Source organism: Staurois parvus, unplaced genomic scaffold (genome assembly GCF_062004578.1).
Source record: "Staurois parvus isolate SC_StPar_1 unplaced genomic scaffold, SC_StPar_1.0 ptg000004l, whole genome shotgun sequence".
In the NCBI taxonomy this organism is placed as follows: domain Eukaryota; kingdom Metazoa; phylum Chordata; class Amphibia; order Anura; family Ranidae; genus Staurois; species Staurois parvus.
Genome location: NW_028317800.1, coordinates 8,146,200 through 8,168,368, shown reverse-complemented (window position 1 = coordinate 8,168,368; position 22,169 = coordinate 8,146,200). Strand labels below are relative to the sequence as shown.

General features: G+C 40.7%; 1 protein-coding gene across 2 annotated transcripts; it reads right to left on the bottom strand.

Moving 5' to 3' along the window:
- Nucleotides 1–432: 432 nt before the first annotated feature.
- PHAX (phosphorylated adaptor for RNA export) lies at nt 433–19,681 on the bottom strand. Of its 2 annotated transcripts, XM_089676289.1 has the most exons (5): nt 19,498–19,677; nt 17,014–17,612; nt 14,185–14,305; nt 9,750–9,833; nt 433–4,893 (listed from the first exon to the last, which is right to left on the bottom strand). In XM_089676289.1, the coding sequence occupies exons 1-5, from the start codon at nt 19,603–19,605 to the stop codon at nt 4,633–4,635; spliced, it is 1,173 nt and encodes a 390-aa protein (XP_089532415.1). In that variant the 5' UTR covers nt 19,606–19,677; the 3' UTR covers nt 433–4,632. The 2 variants fall into 2 exon arrangements, with proteins under 2 accessions (XP_089532415.1, XP_089532448.1); XM_089676322.1 differs by lacking the exon at nt 9,750–9,833 and having other exon boundaries at nt 19,498–19,681.
- Between the last annotated feature and the right edge of the window lie 2,488 nt (nt 19,682–22,169).

The window sequence follows — 22,169 nt, the reverse complement described above, 5'->3', positions numbered from 1 at the left end:
GTTAGCGGTGTAAAGTCACGTTAAAAACCAGAGTTTTTCAGCATTTTTTTGTATTAGCGTTTAGCTGCTTATTTTTTGTGTTTGCGGTTTTTAGTGTTTTTTTAGTAAAAAAAAGTCCAATAAAGCTGGTTTGCCACGATTTAAATTTTTTCAGCTTTAGAGCGTTTTTACAGCTAAAAAACTCCTCTACAACCCCACTAGTTCTGAGTTTTTTCTCCAGCCAAAAACCGTTGATTATAGTCTGTGTGTGTATGAACACATAGGATAACATGATGGGGGTTTACTAGCTGTAGAAAAAAATGCCAAACGCCAAAAACAGCTGTAAAAATGTCCAGTGTTCATGAAGACTAAAACTTGTGCTTTCTGTTTATTAAAAAATAAAAGCAGCAACATTTGTCAATTAATGGAATCCAGAAAAAGTGCACTTAAAAATGACGATTTAAGCAAAATTTTAATATTCAAAGAAAATATATTGGGTAGAAAGTAGTTTATACAAGAAAAAGCATTTTATGATAGACTGTAGAAAATGACCAAGACCACATTGAAATGAAGCACCTCATACAGAACATCCATTCCATGACAGAAATGCTACAAACACACTTATCTACACATTTCTGGGGAGCTTATACAGTCTGCTGGACTAAAGATGCACAGTAATGTGTGTACACAGCACTACACTTACATAGTAAAGCTGTTTATATTTCATGCATTAAATCCTGGAAGAAAATGTAAAAACCTAATAGGTAACAGAGCAATTAGCTAAACGGATTATGGTAGTCACTTTCCTGCCTCTATATTCCTCTTTGGTGATGCCAAAAAATTCCAATCTAAACCTTTGGAACAGCCAAGTAATGGTGGACACACATGCTTTGATAAATGATAATTTCTTTTCGATAAATCCCTTCTGATAGGAGTAATTGATCTGCAGTCAACAACCCATTTGATTGATACGCCACACATAGTAAAGTGAATAACAATAGTAAATTACTGATCACATCTGTTCCTACTATGTAATCGCATAATCTGATTGCATGAAAAACAATAGGATTCACAAGCAAGAGTATCCCAGTGCTTCTGATCGATGCAAAATGAGAAATCGTTTTCTACCCTGGCTGATCAAATCAATGGTTTGATAAAATCTGATTTACATAGAGTCTAAATCGATCAGAAGGAAAGTTATGGCTATCGTTTGAGGATTCAATTGTTTTGATCGAATCGTACATCATTGTATAATAAAGTCAAAGCACATGGCCACCATAACACTTGAAAAGATATAGAGAATAAAAGGAAAAAAAATTGTCCATACACAAAGTGTTTTAAATCAGACCTAAAATGAAATAATAACCCACAGCCTCCAGCATAAAATTACATAAAATATATTGTGAGAACCCATTACAGAACTGCTTTAGAGAAACTTTCTCCAAGATTCCGATCCAGTATGGTACCAGCTAAGAATATGATTTAAGCTCAGCCTGGATGATCCTGTGACCAAATCACTAAACATCTGATCAGGTAACCTCCCACTGTAGAATCCATATGGACTGTCATTGCTGACCTCTCCTTTACAAACTAGTTTTCCGAGTCAGTAATTTCTGTACTTTTTGGGTCCTTGAATCAGAACAACTTCACAGATAGCCAGAAAACTATTTTTTTTTTAATAAGTACGCAATGACAACCAATATATTTGTCTCAGCACAGTCTGTTCTTTAAGGCAACAAAGGAGGAGATAAAGGCAAGGGGGCTATTCTGCCCTAAAGGGTGGCTTCACACTTGCGAATGTACCCATGCGGCAATTAGTGGAGAGCCCCAACAGGGGTTCCCACGATTAGCTACAAGAGGCTGCCCCATTAAAAGCAACAGGAGGCTGCCAGCTCCTGCAGCTAATCGCGCCCACTCACACATAATCGCTCAAGTATGAGTGATTACATGCAAGTCAGTGCAATTAGCTGCAGGAGCTGGCCGCCTCCTATTGCTTTTAATGGGACTGCCCCTCCGAGCTAATCTTGAGAACCCCTGTTGGGACTCTCGCCACCAACTGTCACACAGATGACGCTTTTAGTTGGCCTACTTCTTGCATTTAATTGCCAGAACCCATGCTGGGTTTATCTAATCACAGAGTGATTAGACAACTAACTAGACTAACTAACTAGTTAGTTAGATTAACTAACTAACTAGAGTGATTATGACATCTAATCACAGAGTGGGTGTCATATGCCTAGAAATAATTACTCTATTTAGTGAACTTACTTTTACACAGCACTGCCATCATGGCTCAACTACACAAAAAGTTTTTGACCCTCGGTAGCATCAGATTAAACTGCAAGTGATAATGACTTCAGTATGTTGAGACTGAAGGGACTAGGTTATAAAATATAATTTGTACCTGAGCCTTTATGCTGACCATAAACAGGGCACTCTTCTATTCATTTTAACCAGCTGTAGAATGCAGAGACTGAATAGATCAAGCCAACCCTCCGCTAAGGATTTGAATTGCTGCACATTTGACATTGAAACTATTGATCATCAGTTGGCTTGACCATTTTGCAATGGAAGAGTTTAAATTGCTAGAAAATGGCTGTGTGCATGGTCAGCATTAAAACATCATCACCTTGCCCATGCAGATATAAGTGACAGTGTCCATGTAAAAGGCACTCTCCAAACCTCTGACAGAGCTTCCCTGCATTTCCTTTCTCCCTGCCAGCCACCCCTAAAATCCATAGTGTCAGCGGGGTCAGATGTTAACTGACACGTCACTACCTTCGTCAAGCTACAAGGCTTGGGTCTAGTGCTTGGCTGACCACTGTCACAGGGGAATAGGTTACATGTTCCCCCATATGGATCACTGAGTTTTGTCACCAGCTGCAACTGCGGGAAAAATGGTGGGAAAGCATTAGCAAGGTAAGTATCAGTGGGCCTTACAGTCTTTGCCACTCTGCCATGTGTAGGCAAAGTGACAATGTTTCCTTAAGCTGGCTGAACCTCTGACAATATTTTTCAACCAGTTTAGAGCGACAAGGGATCACAAATGCAAGCAATCATCAATTATTAAGTTACTACCCAGGAGTTCAGTTGAATGCAAGGTCAAAACAGGGCAATAAATGGATTTTAAATAGTTTACTTAAAACTGAGCTTTAGCATTACCTTCAGTCTTGCACAGTTGTATAGGATCCTCTACTGTACTGAAATTGCTTACTTTATTTTCACTGCACATTGTCACCTTTTCACAGTATGCATTAGAAGCTGAAGCAGGTTAGATAGAGTCTGGCTCACTTCCTGCCTGAAGGATTTCCAGAATCATCTATACATTTAATCTCCTGCTGACTGTCCCTGTCCCATCCTTTTCATTCATTGGATTTCAGTTCTCCTAATCGTGATGGCTCAGGATCACATGTGGACATTAAGCAGCGACTCCTTGAAACCTACATAATGGCATTTTGATATTAGTATATTTGTCCCCAAGAGCCAGCCCGCTGCTTGCATCAGGCATGGTGGTCTTAAGAGGAATACTAATGTAGGGTGCATTGAGGTTTAAGGGACATGATTTACAGCAAATTTGGAGAAAGCAATCTGATGTTTCTGCTGTGATTAAATCGGGGGAATTTCAATTCCACCTTCTTGAAGTAGACTGAAAATCACAAATGTCACGTCTTCTATTGCTTTGTGATTTCAACAAATAGAACTGAAAGCTCTATTAAATTATCATATGTAAAGCCCACTATTTAGGCTGTAACAATTACTACTGTGCTGTAATGGAGAACAGCTGGGACTTTCTCAAATAGTTCCAGCATGGCAAATCTTTACAGCGGTCATTGGTTGTCCTAGACATTATTAATTATTTGGCTCAGCCTGTATACGGTTAAGTGATGGTGTGGGTGTGTATTCCACTAAACAACCAGCTATACAAACATGCTGTTGTCTGGATAACATGTAAAGAATATATACTTCTGTGAACGGTTAACTGCATGAACACATGTTGTCCAGAACAGGCTGGCACAGAAGTAACTGCAAATTCTGTGCCCAAAGTACAACTCTTACCTATTCGCTGGTGGCAGGATGAAAGCAAATTCCCAGATATGTCTGCCTATCCTACTGGACATGAAAGTCAAAAGAATAAGTGCGCTCTCTAGTGGTAAATAGGCAGCAATACCAACTGTGCTTATGGAATGTCCCACCAATAAAAAAAATTAAGTTTACATCCAAATGATTTCCAACTTGCTGGGACAATATGATCTTCACATTCTGTGTAAGTTCAGGATACTTCCATCAGATTATCGTTTGCAATATCCAAATAGGATAACATTCTAACATGACCTCATCATAAGTCCTGCCATCAGGGCCTGAAGAATCATTACTTTGCCTCTGGTGCTCTAGCAATGCTTGCAAAAAAACAAACCAACCAAAAAAAAAACCCCACACAACAGAAATCACGAACAGAGCATAAGGCGAAATACAAACATAAAAAGTACAAAATCAAAACTTACCCCAAAAAACTGAGGCACATTTAATAAGCAATGTCATTACTAATTTAAATCTACACTTAACTGGTAAATTTAGTCAATTCTGTAGCAACAAAAAAGTCTCAAATTGGAACTAGTAAATACACATTTGTGCAAAGTCCTAGCAAGGATCCAGTTAAAATGTTTCCAAGTCATGGGAATTGTCAATCTCAATGGCATCTTCAGGGTCTAATTTCATTTCTGGGTTTTCATCATCTAGAGAAGCTAAAGCTTCATTTGTGTCACTTGCAAAAGTCTCCCTTGATGTATCATCATGTTCTTGAAAGTTAAGGCCTTTAATGGCGTCCTTAGCCTTCTTCCCCAGTATGTGACGCCTTCTTTTCTTTGCAGCCTTTTTACTCTCCAGTTCCTTCTGGTTTTCCACGTAAAATATTTCCTTTAGAGCCAAAACAAAAAAAAACAAAAACAAACATTGTTAAAAGGAAAAGTAGAATGGTTTGAGTTTTTTTTTTTTTTTTTTTTTTTTTTAAAGCTGCTAGAAATTAATGCTGCCCCATGCTTTTTAGTACCTAATTTTAGATTTGGCATTGGCCACCTTTCAATGTTTGTTTAGAGCAGGCCTTCGGCAGACTTAATACAAAATGAGAATAATTCAGTCTGCCCCCACTGACAAAAAAAGGACACACCAAGTTTCCCCTCACTAACATACAATGAAGTGTCCCAGCTTGCAGGCTTTTACCCTGTGAGAACAGAATGTTCTGTTTCTAAATTTTGGATATAGTGGAAAGGGATTAGAACACCTGTCAACTATTACTACTGTCAGTGTCCCAAGTGAAAAGTAAAAGAAAATTCCAAAATTTTGGGTTGACACCAAAATACGAATAGAGGGGAAATCATCCAATGGGGACACACGGAAATTCCTCTACTTTGGAGGGACATCTCACATCCCGTTTTGACTCTGGGACAGGAAGTGAAGGCAAATCTCCCCTATGAGACACAAACGGAATTAAAAAAAAAACTGTCATGGGTTATAACCCTCCATTACAATATCCAAAATGTAAAAAAAAAATCCCTTTAGTGACACTTTATGTTAAACATTAACTTCCCAGTCCCCTTTAAATTTTGGAGTTTGCAGAAAAACACATGTAACTTGTAAGCAGCAATTGTTTATTTTTAAGAAACTGTCACAGAACCATGTCAATAGAATAGGTGTCACATCCTCATATTATTAGACAAAACAGGAAACAATAACTTGGACTTTTGAGGCACCCCATGTTAAACTTTGTCTTATCGGCTTATTTTTTTTTTTAACCACTTGCCCTACTGAGGATATACCCCCCTTCCTGACCAGGCAATTTTTGCTGTTCGGCACTGCGCTATTTCAACTGGCAATTGTGCAGTCGTGCAATGCTGTACACAAACAAAATTTATGTCCTTCTTTCACACAAATAGAGCTTTCCAATAAACTCAGTCGTACATTTAGGTTAAAATGTATTCTTCTACATGTCTTTGGTGGAAAAAAAAAAAAAATCTCAATACGTGTATAGTAATTGGTTTGTGTGAAAGTTATAGCATTTACAAGCTTTGGTATATATATATTGGAATTTACATAGCTTTTACTTTCTGACTGCCAATCACATTTCTTGAGGTGCTAAAATGCCAGGGCAGTACAAACACCCCCAAATGACCCTTTTTTAACCATTTCAATACCGGGCAATTTTACACCTTCCTTTCAGATTTTTCAGGTTTCAGCGCTCTCACACTTTGAATGACAATTTTAGTTTGGGTACAATGTCATACAACATTGTACCCAAACTAAAATTTTATCATTTTCTTCACACAACTAGAGCTTTCTTTTGGTGGTATTTAATCACCGCTGGGGTTTTTATTTTTTGCTAAATTAACAAAAAAAGACCAAAAATTTTGGAAAGAAAAACATGTTTTTCTTTGTTTCTGTTATAAAAGTTTACAAATAAATAATTGTTCTTCATAAATTTAGGCCAAGATGTATTCTGCTACATGTCTTTGCTGAAAATAACCCAAATTAGGATGTATTTTTTAGTTTGTAGGAAAGTTATAGAGTTCACAAACTATGGTATAGATCTGAAAATTGATCAATCCTGTAGTACTGACAGCCAATCTAATTTCTTGAGGTCCAAGAATGTCAGAATAGTACAGATATCCCCCAAATGACCCCTTTTTGCAGAGTAGACAGTCCGACGTACTTCATAAGAGGAATGGCGAGTTTTTTGAAGTTGTATTTTTTTTGTCATAATTTTTCGGAAAATGAAAAAATTTAAAAAATTTGCACTATTTTTTTTTTGTACATACTGTCACCAGTGCAGTACAGCGTCATCATATAACTGGCATGGCGGTGAACAGGGACACTGACTGCCGACAGTATGAAAAAAATATATATATTATTTTTTTTTTATTATTTTTAATTTTTTATTACTTTTTTTTAAGATTGTTTTTTATATTTTACTATGACCAAAGTAGCACAATGTTACCATAGTAACATTGTACTACTTTGGGGAAGTGATCAGTATTTTTTTTTTTTTACACAATTTGCTTATAGCAAAGAATTACTTTAAGCATTTACCTGAATGACCGATTCATTCAGGGTTTTTTTTTTTTTTTTTGTGCTTAGCTGTGATTTGGCCACAGCTAATCACATGACATGTGCATGTGACCTGCTGTGACCATTCACAGCTAGACACTAGTATACAATGGATGGCATGAATGAAGCCATCCATTGTATACAACTGTCATGTGACCTGCTGTGATTGGTCACAGCAGGTCACATGGTACTGGCAACAGGGGGCCGGTACTCAGATCTGTCATCGGCCGTGTCCGAGGTACACGGCCGGTGATAGATCGCGCTGCTGCGCGGCTCTGCAACCGCGCGAACTGCGCATGTGCAGGAGGACGCCAAATGGCGTACACCCCGGAAAGCTAATGCATTTTTGCGGCTGCCAAACGGCTATGGGCCAGGCGGCTAATGCTTAAAAAGTAGACACACCAAGGATTTTGCAGAGAGGCATGTTGAGTCCATGGAACATTTTATTTTTTGCTACAATTTTTTTTGAATATGACTAAAGTTGTCACTTTAATGATATATTGCTTACGCATGCCATGGGTATATGTTGAATTACACCCCAAAACACATTCTTCTACTTCTCCCAAATATGGGGATACCACATGTGAAAGACTTTTTGGCAGCCTACATACAGGCCCCCAAAATCCAATGATCACCTCCAGGCTTTCAAAGAGCATATTTCCTCATATCACTTCCCTACTACCAATCACAGTTTCGGAAGCTCTAAAATGCCAGGATAGTACAACACCCCCCCCAAATGACCCCTTTTTGGAAAATAGACACCCCAAGGAATATGATAAGAGGCATGGTAAGTATTTTACAGATATCATTTTTGTCACAGAGTTTTGAAAAAGAAAAAATACAAGTGTTTGCTTTCTTTCTTCATTTTCCAAAAACGTGACAACAAATGAGATCTGCAAAATACTCAACATGACTCTTAGCAAATACCTTGGAGTGTCTACTTTCCAAAAAGGGGTCATTTGGAGGGGGTGCTTCTACTATCCTGGCATTTCAGGGCCAACAGTAGAAGCTTATGCCACACATCACCCAATCTTGAAGACCAAGCCTTTTCTGACACTAGAAAATTACTTTGAATTCCCAAACATCATATATATATTTTTTTAAAACAGAGGCCCTAGAGAATAAAATGGTGGGTGTTGAAATTGTTTACAGTATTTGTGCAGTAATTTTTGAAACGCAAATCTTTTTAGAATTTTAATGCACAAAAACACAATATATAGCCCAATTGATTAAATAAAAATGATAAAATATAAAAGATGATGTTACGCTGAGTAAATAGATACCAAACATGACATGCTTTAAAATTGCCCATGCAATGGCAACAAATTACATAAATTTTTATTATCGATAGGCGACGCTTGAAAAGCCTTTACAGGTCACCAATTTATATTTATGCAGGAGGTCTAGCGCTAGAATTACTACCCTCAATCTGACGTTCACGACAATACCTCACATGCATGGTGCAACCACTGTTTACATACCGGCACGGGGTCAACGCTTGCACACGCAGGTGTGCGCGCAGGGGGGCAAGAGTGCTTTTTTTTCTAGTTATTTCAATTTTTAAACTGTCCCTTTCATTTTTTTCACTTTTAATGCTATCAAAGGGAATGCAAATATCCCCTATAACTTCAATGGATATTGTCACATATTCTTTTTTGAAAAATCTGGGGTCTATCAGACTCTAGATATCTCCTCTGCCCTTACATTATCTAATATCACCAAGATCAGTGTGATCAGATGCTTTTCCAATTTACAAATGGCGCTTTTTATATCCTGGGAAACTGAAGGGAAGAAATGCTCGTAGCTTCCGATTTCTTAGACTATAGAGATGATTGGAGCCATTCTGGTCTCTGACCAGCTCTATGGTCAGCCAGCGGAACTACTGGCTGCATTTTCGGATTTCCCTGTGGGACAGGAGAGCCCAAGAAAACTGTGGAAGGCAGCAGGAGGAGGGGGAGAGGGATGTCCCTTCCCGCTGTTCGGAAAAGCAATTCAGCAGCTAATTGGCCACTAGGATTGTCTTTACATGAAATCCGGCAACCAGCTAAAAAAATAAAACGATACCAGGATGATGCATGTAGCTGCAAACATCATCCTGTTATAACCACTCAAAGTCCAGCAACGTACCAGTACATTACTGGTCCATGTTGGGCATATATGTAACAGCAGAGAACACGGGTATATGATGAATTGGCTCTGTGGACCAATATGACAGCAATTCAATCTTTTCTGTAATGCCCATTTTGAGGGTTAAGCCCAAGAGTTTTAAATTCAGAAACCATGACAGGTTTCCATACGAATTGTTTGGCAAGAGCTGAATTTGGGTGGGTGGCCATGTATTGTTATTTCCCTTCTTGAACTGTCACAACCATCATATGAGGAAGACACTTGCTTTAGTGCTACACAATATAGAATACAATAGAATGTGTAAGACTCTGTTGCTCATCTTTGCAATGGCTTCTCCATATACAGATGGCTCAAGTTCTCCCACAGATAGATATGTTGGCTAAAGTATGAGTCAAGAAGTTAGTTACTGTTTTCATTGAAATGAAAATGATTTAATATTGTTTTAGAAGAAAATTATAAACCTGGCCCACAAGCCCGGATACATTTTATGAATACATTTTGATTATTTTCACCTCTGTCTCAGCAATGTACATACATACACGTACCTTCACTTGATCTGATGTAATACTCGGTGTGTTTTTTAAAAGATTTAAATAGACACCGCCAGGTGTTCTCCTCCTGCTTCCATTCTGTGACCAAACCAAAAAAGATTTTTTATAAAGACCATAAAATGAAGAGTTAAAGTATACCTGTGACCAGACTATGGACATTAAACTATTTGCATTAACAAGCAGTAAAAAAAATAACTTTAAAACAAGAAATAACCGACCTCTCTAGTTGTTGTATTATGAAGTTATTTATTCTCAAACATTCCCAAAGATCTTAACACAGACTCTAGAATCAGGTTTCAGTCCATTTCTAACAGCTTAGCAACACCTGCTGGTTATTTACATTAGAAGACTGGCAGCCTGGCAGAATGTGAACTTTAACTGCTTCCCGACCGCCCTATAGCAGAACTACTGCTACATGGCAGCAGGGCAGCACAAAATCACGTATATATACACGTGATTTTGTATTTCTTAGTAGGGGGCTCCACCATTGGCAGCTACAGCTGTCGATCACCGGGTCCCAGCCGGTGATTCCCCGCCAGCAATAAGTAAACAATACAGATCTCTCCCGTCAGCTCCAGCATGCTGCTTTGTATTGCTCTGCATAGCAGAGCAATACAAAGCAGTGTGCTTATACAGTAAAACACACAGTTAACCCTTTGATCGCCCTCGATGTTAACCCCTTCCTGCCCAGTGTCATTAGTACAGTGTCCGTTATTTTTATTAGCACTGATCACTGTATTAGTGTCACTGGGGATGTCAGTGACAGTCAGTTCCCACCCAGTGTCAGAATGCCCGCCGCAGTCCCGCTATAAGTCGCTGATTGCCACTTTTACTAGTATAAATAAAAATGCCAGCATATATACCGCCAATTGTAGACACTATAGCTTTCACATAAACCAATTAATTTACAGGTATTGCGATTTTTTTTTTAGCAAAGACATGTAGCAGAATACATTTCGGTCTAAATTAATGATGAAATTTGATTTTTTAAATTTTTTTACTGGATGTTTTGTAGCAAAAAGTCAGAGATATAGTTTTTTTCCCCTCAAAATTGTTTTTTTTTTTTTGTTAATAGCACAAAAAAAAAAAAAAAAAAAAACCACAGGCGATCAAATACTACCAAAAGAAATATCCATTTGTGGGAAAAAAAGAACATAAATTTAATTTGGGTGCAGCATTGCTTGACCGCGCAATTGTCAGTTAAAGTAATGCAGCGCCGTATCACAAAAAATGGCCTGGTCAGGAAGATAAATCCTCTGGAGGGCAAGTGGGTAAGAATTAATTTTCTTCACAATGCTAACAGAAATCAGGGATTTTCACTTGAAAATCAATCCAAACCACATCTTAAAACAAAATGTGGGAACAAAATATGAGATGTCATTGCTAACTTGAAATAAAAAATCCAAGGTTGTTAACCTGAACCTTCTAGTGCAGTGGTTCTTAACCTGGGTTCGATTGAACCCCAGGGGTTCGGTGAGTCAGTCTCGCGGGTTCGGCGGAGGTGAAGACCCACACCCGACTCATATGATTCGTGATGACATGCCCCGCTTGTCCATCATTGGCTGCAGGTGGTCACGCAACATCGCTTAGCCCAGTGGTCGGCAAGCCGCGGCTCTTTACAAGCTTTAATGCGGCTCTTGTGTGCCGGGCGCCCGCTCCCCTCCCTCCTCTCGGGCGGCAGGGTCTCTGCAGCGTGATCCAAAAAAAAAAAAAACAGCCAGGGCAGCGCGCTCAAATGCAATGATTGGCCAGTCTCGCTGCCACTCACATCCTGATAGCCAGTGATTGGCTGTCAGGATGTGTGTAGGCGGGGCAGCGTGACGAACGTGAGAGGAGCTAGGCTCCTCTTACAGTCCGCCCTGAAGACCGGAACGGCGCGGGAATACGGCGAGAGGAACGCGCGGAGCAAAGGTAAGTGAATTGACACAGGGGGGACTTGGCTTACTACTTACTTACTACTACTATATAAGGGATGAATATGGGGGATGAATTACTATAGGGGGGATGAATTACTATATGGGGGATGAATTACTATGGGGGATGAATTACTATGGGGGATGAATTACTATGGGGGATGAATTGCTATATGGGGGATGAATTGCTATATGGGGGATGAATTGCTATATGGGGGATGAATTACTATATGGGGGATGAATTACTATATGGGGGATGAATTACTATATGGGGGATGAATTACTATATGGGGGATGGATTGCTATATGGGGGATGGATTGCTATATGGGGGATGGATTGCTATATGGGGGATGGATTGCTATATGGGGGATGAATTGCTATATGGGGGATGAATTACTATATGGGGGATGAATTACTATGGGGGATGAATTACTATATGGGGGATGAATTACTATATGGGGGATGAATTACTATATGGGGGATGAATTACTATATGGGGGATGAATTACTATGGGGGAGGAATTACTATGGGGGAGGAATTACTATGGGGGGGATGAATTACTATGGGGGATGAATTACTATGGGGGATGAATTACTATATGGGGGATGAATTACTACAGTGGTTCCTAACCTGGGTTCGATCGAACCCCAGGGGTTCGGTGAGTCAGTCTCGCGGGTTCGGCGGAGGTGAAGACCCACACCCGACTCATATGATTCGTGCAGTAAATATTCATTATTATGTTTTTGTTTTTGTGTGAAAATCATGTTTTAATGGTTTTGTTCTTTGTTCTTAACGGTTTTGTTCATTTTGTGCACCTATGTATAAATATATACCTAAATATATACCTATGTTTTGAATTTTAAAAATCATATTTTATTTTTCCAATTAAGAAGGGTTCGGTGAATGCGCATATGAAACTGGTGGGGTTCAGTACCTCCAACAAGGTTAAGAACCACTGTTCTAGTGAGTTACTTAACAAGGGAATAAGCCTTCAAGACTTTTCGGACTTCATTTACTGTATGCTTGCTCCAGATTTGTAATAATTAAGCTGCAAAGGCAGTGTGAGAATGATGGCCCCCAAAGTTTGAAGCTATGGATACACCGACACCCTTTTTTGATTGGCAAGTACAAGTACCGATACTTTGACAAGTACTCGCTGATAAATTTGCAGTGTATGGACAAAAATTGCATCGACAGCATGCAATGCGATTCCTATCCAAAACACATACAGTTTCCCCACTGCTCCTGTGGGAACCAAGGCCTGTGTGTGAACCCACTGCTCCTGTGTGGGAACCCACTGCTCCTGTGTGGGAACCCACTGCTCCTGTGTGGGAACCCACTGCTCCTGTGTGGGAACCCACTGCTCTTGTGTGTGAACCCACTGCTCTTGTGTGTGAACCCACTGCTCTTGTGTGTGAACCCTGGCTTGTGTGTGAACACACTGTTCCTGTGGAAACCCTGGCTTGTGTGTGAACCCACTGTTCCTGAGGGAACCCTGGCTTGTGCGTGAACCCACTGCTCCTGTGGGAACCCTGGCTTGTGTCTGAACCCACTGCTCCTGTGGGAACCCTGGCTTGTGTGTGAACCCACTGCTCCTGTGGGAACCCTGGCTTGTGTGTGAACCCACTGCTCCTGTGGGAACCCTGGCTTGTGTCTGAACCCACTGCTCCTGTGTGAAACCTCCCTGCAGCAAATCCATGCTGTCACAGAAGGAAAAGTTAGGGATTTTAAATCCCTGTGACTTGCAGGGATGACAGTACAGGCTAGATGGCTTTTGATTGGTCAGCATCATGATGGTGCTGACCAATCAGAAACCTTCTAGCTCATATTGTCATCCCTGCAAGGAGAGAAGAGTCACTTCGCAGGTCTGGGGATTTGAAATCCCAGTGGCTTGCTCTCCTCTCTGTGCAGGGATAACAGTACGGGCTAGCTTCTGAGTGGTCAGCACTGTGACGGTGCTGTCCAATCAAATGCCGTCTAGCCCGTACTGTCATCCCTGCACTGAGAGGAGAGAAAGTTGTGGGGATTTCAAATCCCCAGCTCTTCCTTCTGTGATAGAATGGGATCGGTGCAGGGAGGTTTTCGACAATGCTCCTGTGTGAAGTCAGGCTATGACAAGCCTGGGTTCACACAGGAGCAGTGGGTAAACAGCATGCGATTTGGATAGGAATCACACCGCATTCCTATTCAAATCAGATGCTATTCTTTGTGGTGCAATTTGCGTCCATACATATTACAATTATGCAAATCGCACAGCAAAGTATCGATTTCAAGTATCGGGAGCATTTTCACAAGTACGCATGAAAATACTCAGTATTGGCACCAATAGGGTATTGGCATCTGTGCATCCCTATGTGAAACCATTAAATCGTCATAACGGCATCCTCACAACTGCTGCTCCTACTACTAGTGCTATAACCTTGAACTACAATGAAGAATTTTGCTTTTGCACTTTTCATTCAGTGGGGTTGGACAAGTTGCACTTTTCATACAAATATATTTGTTAAATCTTACCAAAATAAAGAGTCCGCCATTTTGTTCCACCTCAGCAGTCTCCATTAGGAGCTCTATCGCCTTCTTGGTGCCAATGGTTTTCACAACTCGCTGGATGAGATCTTTTTTAGGTTCTTGGAGCCTGCAAAAAGGAGAGGCATATATAACATATTCTTCTGTGTGGAGGAAACCATCTTGGTAGACGCAGGGCTTTGCTTCCTCATGTCAGAGCCTCCAGCAAGGAGAAAAATGAGCAGCTTAGTAGTGTCATTACCAAATCTCCTGAGACAAACAGAGGCAGCAGCGCCTTAGATCTCATACTAAGGCCAAGGTGTACCTAGGCACATGTACATGCTTGAAAGTACACTACATTTTCCAGAGGAATTCCAGACAGAATTTTCCAGGGTACTACTCAGGCATAATTAACATTTCCAAGTCTGTGGGAATAGTACCAGAAAGGAGGTGAGTAATGCAGCTGGGGCTGCTTTTTTATTGTAAAAATTGTTAGATTATTTAACCTGCTGCCGACCGCGTAATGCATATGTGTGGCAGCAGGGAGGGGGAGCCTTAATGCTCGCAAGCCACACATATGTGATCATGGTGGCAGAGGTTTCTATGTGGAGAGCATGCTCTCAGCTCAGTGATCAGGCTGTGACAGACAGCTCCCAGTCTCTCTCTGACCGAGAGCCGGCTGGACAGAAAGTCTGCACCACCTCCTAGCATTAAGACCCAGCTGAGGGAAAAGGCTAAAGTTTAACTCCAGTCTTACAATGGTCATACAATGTATGATTTATGAGTTCAGGTCCAAGGACTAAACAATTGGTCGATCGCCCCCCCAATCCATGCTAAATAAGGGGAATGTCCCTTGCACACCTGCACAACCCCCATCTGTGAAAATACCTGGACAGTGGGTGCATCTGACTGGATGCTGCAGCTATTTGTCCAACAATTTTCTACCCAACCCCTTCAATTTTCAGATTGACATATGTTGGCTGGAAGGGTTTAAAATACCAGAGTACAAAGTTAAGCATTAATAAGGAAATATCCATATTCCCATCTCTCATAAGAATGACAACACCCCCTTGAAGCCAGGACCTCACTCACTCAAGGCCATTAATCTCCAAATATAGACAGGTGGTCCACACAGCTGGTATAGCGCTTCTGCAATCTCTAGTTTCTTCAAATTCAACTGGAAGGAGCCACAACTGCTGGGACCCAAGGAATTTAAACTAAGGAGATTTTAGTTCACAGCAAGTGTATGTTGTCAAGCAAACCAAAAATGGACTTTACTGGTTTTCTATTGTAATAAAATAAATGATTATGACACTATACTCTGTTACCATTTGTGATTACTATCTTGATTCGCATTTTTGCTGCATTTTGTATTTACCTGTTGCTCCTCTCATCTTGGGCTGCTGGCTCACAATGGTGACATCAGGTGCCTAATCTCAAAAAGCACTGTCGGGCTGATATCAATCTGCCTGGCAGTACACAGCACTGTATCCTGAAGGAGAAACACAGAAGCTGCCACTGAGATAAATCTGCTGGAACAAGCGGCAGAACTCATGTAAACCTTCCATGGAACCCCAGTTGAGAAACTCCGATCTAGCCCTTTCTTTCCCATCCTGACTGTCCCTGGCCCGCCCATTTCATTCATTGGATTTTATTTTTTTTCAGTCATAGAGGTTTATTATATATGGACATTACCTAGGGCAACCTGTATGCAAATGTCCACGCCTTCAAAACGAACATCCACCCATTAAGGCATTTTGATTCTTGCAGAAGTCCTTCCAAAGAGCCCACTGCTTGCATCAGGACTGAGGTCTCTTGATAGCAGTGCTGAGGAGGGGGGCTTTGATATTTTCAAGAAACCATGTACAGCACCCTGCCTGCCCTCCCACAAAGCATTTTATGTCGGTATTGTCTAAGGACCCGTGCTCCCCAAAACGCAGTGTGGAAAAGGCGTTTTGTTTGTTTCAGGCAACGCAGGTGAACGTGCTGCCCTTGTGAGAGACACGCAGGTTCCATTGAAATGTTAATGCTGCCCCAAACTAGGGATGCACCAAAATTTTGGTGGAAAATACCCCTATAGGCCTTTGGCCGATTTGAAAATAGGCACCGACACAGGTGCCAAAGATAGCCCCGCCCCCGCCGATACCTGTATTTTTTTTTATTCATTAAAGTGCATTTTTTGCCAAAAACAATTGCGTTTAAAAAATATATACATTTTTAAAAACTGTCAGTTTTGGTTTTCAGCCAAGTGCATCCTGAATTTTTGGCACCTTAATTTTCATTTCAATGCACCACTACCCCAAATGCATCTTACAAATACAGAGTGTTTGCACCCACTAAATTGAGTGGTACCGTAGTACCATGCGGTTTGGTATGGCGAGCTCTGAAAGAGTAGTGCTTGGTCCAGTGAGTTTTGCAGCCCATTCAAATGAATCTTGTGTCAAAATCACATTGCAAAGGAGCGCACACGTTGTGGAGTAAACATGAGTTGGGCTTTGTAGCTGATCATGCACATGACAGAAAATTGCACGAAAAGTGGAGCTGCAACAACAAATTGAGTCAGTGAAAAACTTCTCACTGTTTCAAAAATGATTTGCAGAGGGAACTTTTCTGATGCAATGTATATAGGGTCTGTGTATACAGTAGAAACCATTTTCGCAAAGCAACCATTGGAGACTAGTATAATGTCTGAAGGTAATCCATTTAGACAGAAAACTACAGACAATCCATTTTAATTTTCTGCTGACTAAATAATGTAATGACCTGCTGCCAATCTGATCCTCCATGCCTTTTCTGAATGCATAACAGCACATTTAACAAGTACAATTCAGAACTAACCTGTAAGCAATTTCATCCGAAACTTTGTCTTCTGAATCATCCTCAGTTATTTCATATCTGCCTTTATAGTCCATCTCTAATTTATCACCAAGCCTCTCTTTCACAGGTCGCTTCCTCTTTAAATGACCGTTCTCTTCTTTTGGCACACGATCCTTGTCTTCATTCATGTAGTCATCCAAATCTTTGTCTAGTTTTGACTTCTCACCTTCATTTTCTTTTGCCATCATTTTCTTGGCTAGAATATAATTGTAAGTCTCTGACTGTCTGCTCAGATCTATCTGGCCATCCATGTCCATAATTCCAAGTTCGGCAGCTACAGCCTCTTGTGTCTGCTCTTGAAGTACTGCCCCCCATATATTATTCTTTGTACTTCTTGCCTGCCTGTTCTGTATTGGAGCTGAGGCCACAGTTGGTCTTGACACTTCTGGAGGAGGATGGGAAGACTTCTGGCGTTTACGTTTCCAAGGAGAACCCTCATCTGTGTCAGAATCAGAAAAGCTGTCATCACTGGAATCCAAACCTTTGACATTTCTGTAAGGGACACTGGAAGACAGAGCTGCATTGTTTCTGTAGTCACCAGCACTGGGTAAACCAACTTTCTGCAAATAAACAATTTTTAAAAGGTAATGAGTTTGAAAATATTTACAGAAATTTATTGGACAAAAAGGTCAGCTAATCAGCATAAAAAAATCTCTCTAAAACACCTCAAAGTACATTATGGAGTGGACAGGGATTAAAATGTCAAGTCCTGAGCTACTAGCCAGGCCTTAGAGTTACTCACCACCAACAAACACACGCACCTGTACACGCAGAGACAGACACATGTTTACACACAGGCACAGACACATGTACATACAGTCGCATGTGCATACACACACGTACACAGACACATGTACAGATACACACAGACACATGTACAATTGTACATGCATACACATGTAAACTCCCTCCCCCATAAAAAGTTGCAGTACTTCGTTGTTCACTCACAGAGCCGGGTACTGCACTCTAGGGGGAGGCAGAGAGCACAGCACACACTCCTTGCTTTGCTTTCACTGCGCTCAGCTATTGAGCAGTCTGACGACTCCCAGTGCCAATGACAGATCCGGCCTGAGCTCAAAGCCTGCTCAGCAAAAGGGTCCTGAGGGACACACTCACCCCCACCATAATTTCCACTCGCCATTGGCGAGGAGGTGAGTAGAAATTTCAAGCCCTGTACTAAAGGCAAATAGACTGCACACTTTGCAAGTGTATTGCACACATTTTCCCCAGAGATTAATGAATGTGGTGAAGATTTACTTTGTAAAGAATACCCAATCGGGTGCAAGGAGGAAAAAAAAAAAGAGCATTTCTGCTTGTACATTATTGGATGATGGAAATCAGTAAAGCCTGATCACAATCACTATGATCTGGGGAAATAAGTACAACTGCACAGTCTATTTGCCTTTAGTAAATCCACCCCATGCCTTAAAGTGACACTGAATGATATCCCAATCTCCAAAAATAATCCATACATATCAACTACGTAATGGCCCTGTAATTTCATTTTCAGAAAATTGTTTTCTGTGTTTCTTGCAACATCCTCTGTGACCTACATTTCATTTCCCTCCCCATTTTCATTTTTTTTTCATTTCCCTCCCCTTTAATTTTTTTTTTGTTAATTTTGGATAGAGAGGTATTAGAACAACTTTTATGTTTTTATTGCTATCTGTGCCCTGTTAGGGAGAGTTACGCTGTTTGTCCTGTTTATCATTGAAAGTAAAAGAAAATACCAAATTTTGGTTTGTCCCCAGAACAGTAATGGATCTTTCAATGGGGACACTAGTTCTGGTGATACACCCGGGGGTTCCCTCTCACTTCCCGTTGTGGCTATGGGACAGGAAGCAAAGGGAAATCTCCTCAATTGGACACAGATGGCAAATAAATATTATGGGGTTTTAACATACCCTTACTCTATCCAAAATGAAAAAAATGCTTTGCTTTTACCTCTTAACTCAAATTGCTCTCCGCCTCCTCCAAAATCCTCTTTTATTTTGAGCTGTAATCTGACTTCCTGTTATAGGGTGGCTACATTCATTCTCCATGGGCCACGGTATGTAGGAATGTAGCCACCCGCCTTGCTCGATCCTGAGGTATGCTATGGACTGTGAGATGTGTAATATGTATGGAGCTGTATACATGACCACTAACATACATGGCTTGTTCCAAATAAAGGGACGTGAGGGGGAGGAGAAGAGGTTCAGGAGCTCACAGAGGACAGTACAAGAAGACAGAACACACATGAAGGAAGATGTTCCTGGAAAGTAGATTACATGGCCATTAGGACGAGGATAATGTGGAGAGGGGTGCACGGGAGGTCATTGTGTCTCCATACACACAGAGGGGGAGCCATGCTTCCAGTATACATACACTGCGCACTACAACTGCCGGGGCCCCATGGCGGGAAGACAGCCCAGCCCGCCCACACACACACACACTGCCGGCTACCTGCTGCGGGGCTCTGCCCGCCGACTCCTTCATGTCTGTATCGGAGCTCAGCTCCCCATCCTCCAACTCTTCATCCTCCATCATTCCCCGGGCGGACTCCAGCGCCATGACACTGACAGGAAAGCGGAATCACGTCAAAGCGGAGAAGAGCGCACGATTCCGCAACACTTCCGGGGGAGAACCGGCAAAGCGCTGCGCACGCCTCACTGCTGCGGGAACATTACAAATAATACGGTACAGCAGACACAGTGCATGTGGCGGTGGGATATTCCTACCGTATTTTCCCGGAAGGCGGGGCTTCCTTTCTGACATGAGAAGCCCTATACCTATACTAATAACAATTATAATAATTATATATATATGTAAAAGTTAGTATTATTATACAATAATATATAAAATACACATATATATATAATATATACTGTATATATGTGTGTATATATTTAGATACTGTATATATGTGTGTGTGTATATATATATATACATGTGTATATATATATATATATATATATATATATATATATATATATATACACACACACAATATATATATATATATATATATACACACACACAATATACACATGTATATAATATATATATATACCAGCAAATAACTTTACTTAAACACATGGTGGAGAATTGCATTGCACATATATATATACAGTCAGGTCCATAAATATTGGTACATCGACACAATTCTAATTATAGATTAATTTATAACAAATCAGTAACGTTCAGGAATCTGTCTATTATAACATCCAGCAGGCACTTTTAAGTAGCAAAGGAACATACATTTCCATTACTAACAATAGCAAAAGGCTCAAACAATGTACTGTATGTGACAAAACATAAAAACTCAATATGTGACAATTAATGCTGCTGTTCACAAGGTGAAATCAACAAAACAACTATAATCAATAACAAAGCACAAAAAATGAAATGAATATAGAAAAAATGATAATAAAGTCCACAATCCCAAAGAAAATCCGTGAATAAGTGCTCCAATCAAAGAAATCCATGGCAAAACAAAATCCATAATGTGTTCTTTAAAATAATATCACCACACAGTGCTCCGTGATCATTCTCTAATATATTCCACACTCACCAGATTTGATGGGATATGGGTAAAATTCCTCAATACATTCCAAAATTCCTCATGCAGGTAAAAGGGAAGCAAAAAAAGGGGACACTGATCCATGACCTCCCACATCAGTACAGCGATAGTGAGGATGCCCTGGAGGAGGGGTGAAATGCGTTGACGCAGTTTCCAGTGCCGGCAAGTTTGTCATGACTTCACATCCGGTTAGCGATTAGCTGCGCTCCAGAGCCATTTTGCTGACTAGCACTGTACTGATGTGGGAGGTCATGGATTACACACTATTTTAAGGCCTATCTGTTGTTTATAACATGTGAGTGCAATATGTACTTCGAATTTATTTAAATAAAGGAGTGTTACAGTATTACGCTACCAGTGTCCCCTTTTTTTGCTTCCCTTCTACCTGCATGAGGAATTTTGGAATGTATTGAGGAATTTTACCCGTATCCCATTTTGAATCCTGGATATTACTGGGAGCACATCTCACCAGTAACAAGCATTTTTGACTCTTAAGCCCTACAAGCTAAGAATCCATCAAATCTGGTGAGTGTGGAATATATTAGAGAATGATCACGGAGCACTGTGTGGTGATATTATTTTAAAGAACACATTTTGGATTTCGTTTTGGCATGGACTTCTTTGGTTGGAGCACTTAATCACGGATTTTCTTTAGGATTGTGGACTTTATTATAATTTTTCTATATTCATTTCATTTTTTGCACTGTGTTATTGATTACAGCAATAAATATTTAACTTTTTTTGGCAAAAGTATGTGTTCTGTGCTCCATTTGTTAAAATGCTGTGGCTGCAATGTTTAGGCCAATATGTCTGTTGGCTGGTTTGTTAAACTGTTTACAGCTTACTGCTTATGAAGCAAATTCTATTACTGGATACATTTTTCCTTGGTAAATCATTTTGTGCAAGCTGTATGCAAATACTTGCAGGTCAGAGTGTAAAGTATTTTGATAAGTGTGTGATCTATTAGCACCATATATTTTACAGCATATAGGGTGATGAGGTAACAGACTAAGGTACTAAAGGATAGAAGGACTACAATAATGTGGACTAGTGCTGTAGCATAGTTCAGGGATCTCCAAGCTTTCTAAACAAATGTAACGCCCTCCAGGTTAGTTAAGTAGCTTTTGTTAAATCCTCCTCTCTTCCACCTCTCCAGAAACTTGAGAACTTTCTGGAAGAGGGGTGGAGGAGGCCCACATCTTCATGTTTGAGGGACTCTGGCCACTACCCTGGCAGGAGTCTGGGAATGGTGACCAGGGAAACCCTCAAATGTGGCAGAGCCTGGGGGAGGGATGCAGTGTCAGGTGGAAGATGGATTGAGGAAGGCTGGAGTGAGGAGCCTGGGAGGGGTCCCAGGGAGGGGAGCCTACCTTCAGGCAGGTCCCTGGAAAAGAGGCTCACCACTGCCTTAACATCTCCAGGAGAAAATGGCCTGTGTAACAGGGAAGAATCCAGCCCAACGTAAGGCCTGACGGCAGCCACCAAGCTAACAGGAAAGGCTAGTGTGAATACGCTTACAATCCCTGGGCCAGATAAGGGGAGAGGGTGGTCAGGT

What these genes read in the sequence shown, in the direction of transcription:
- PHAX (XM_089676289.1), bottom strand. Translation starts at nt 19,605, where the DNA reads ATGGCGCTGGAGTCCGCCCGGGGAATGATGGAGGATGAAGAGTTGGAG. An exon ending in ATGGCGGACTCTTTATTTTG is followed by an intron (nt 9,834 to 14,184) that starts GTAAGATTTAAC and finishes GTTTGGTCACAG; the next exon opens with AATGGAAGCAGGAGGAGAAC. An exon ending in TTACATCAGATCAAGTGAAG is followed by an intron (nt 4,894 to 9,749) that starts GTACGTGTATGT and finishes TTGGCTCTAAAG; the next exon opens with GAAATATTTTACGTGGAAAA.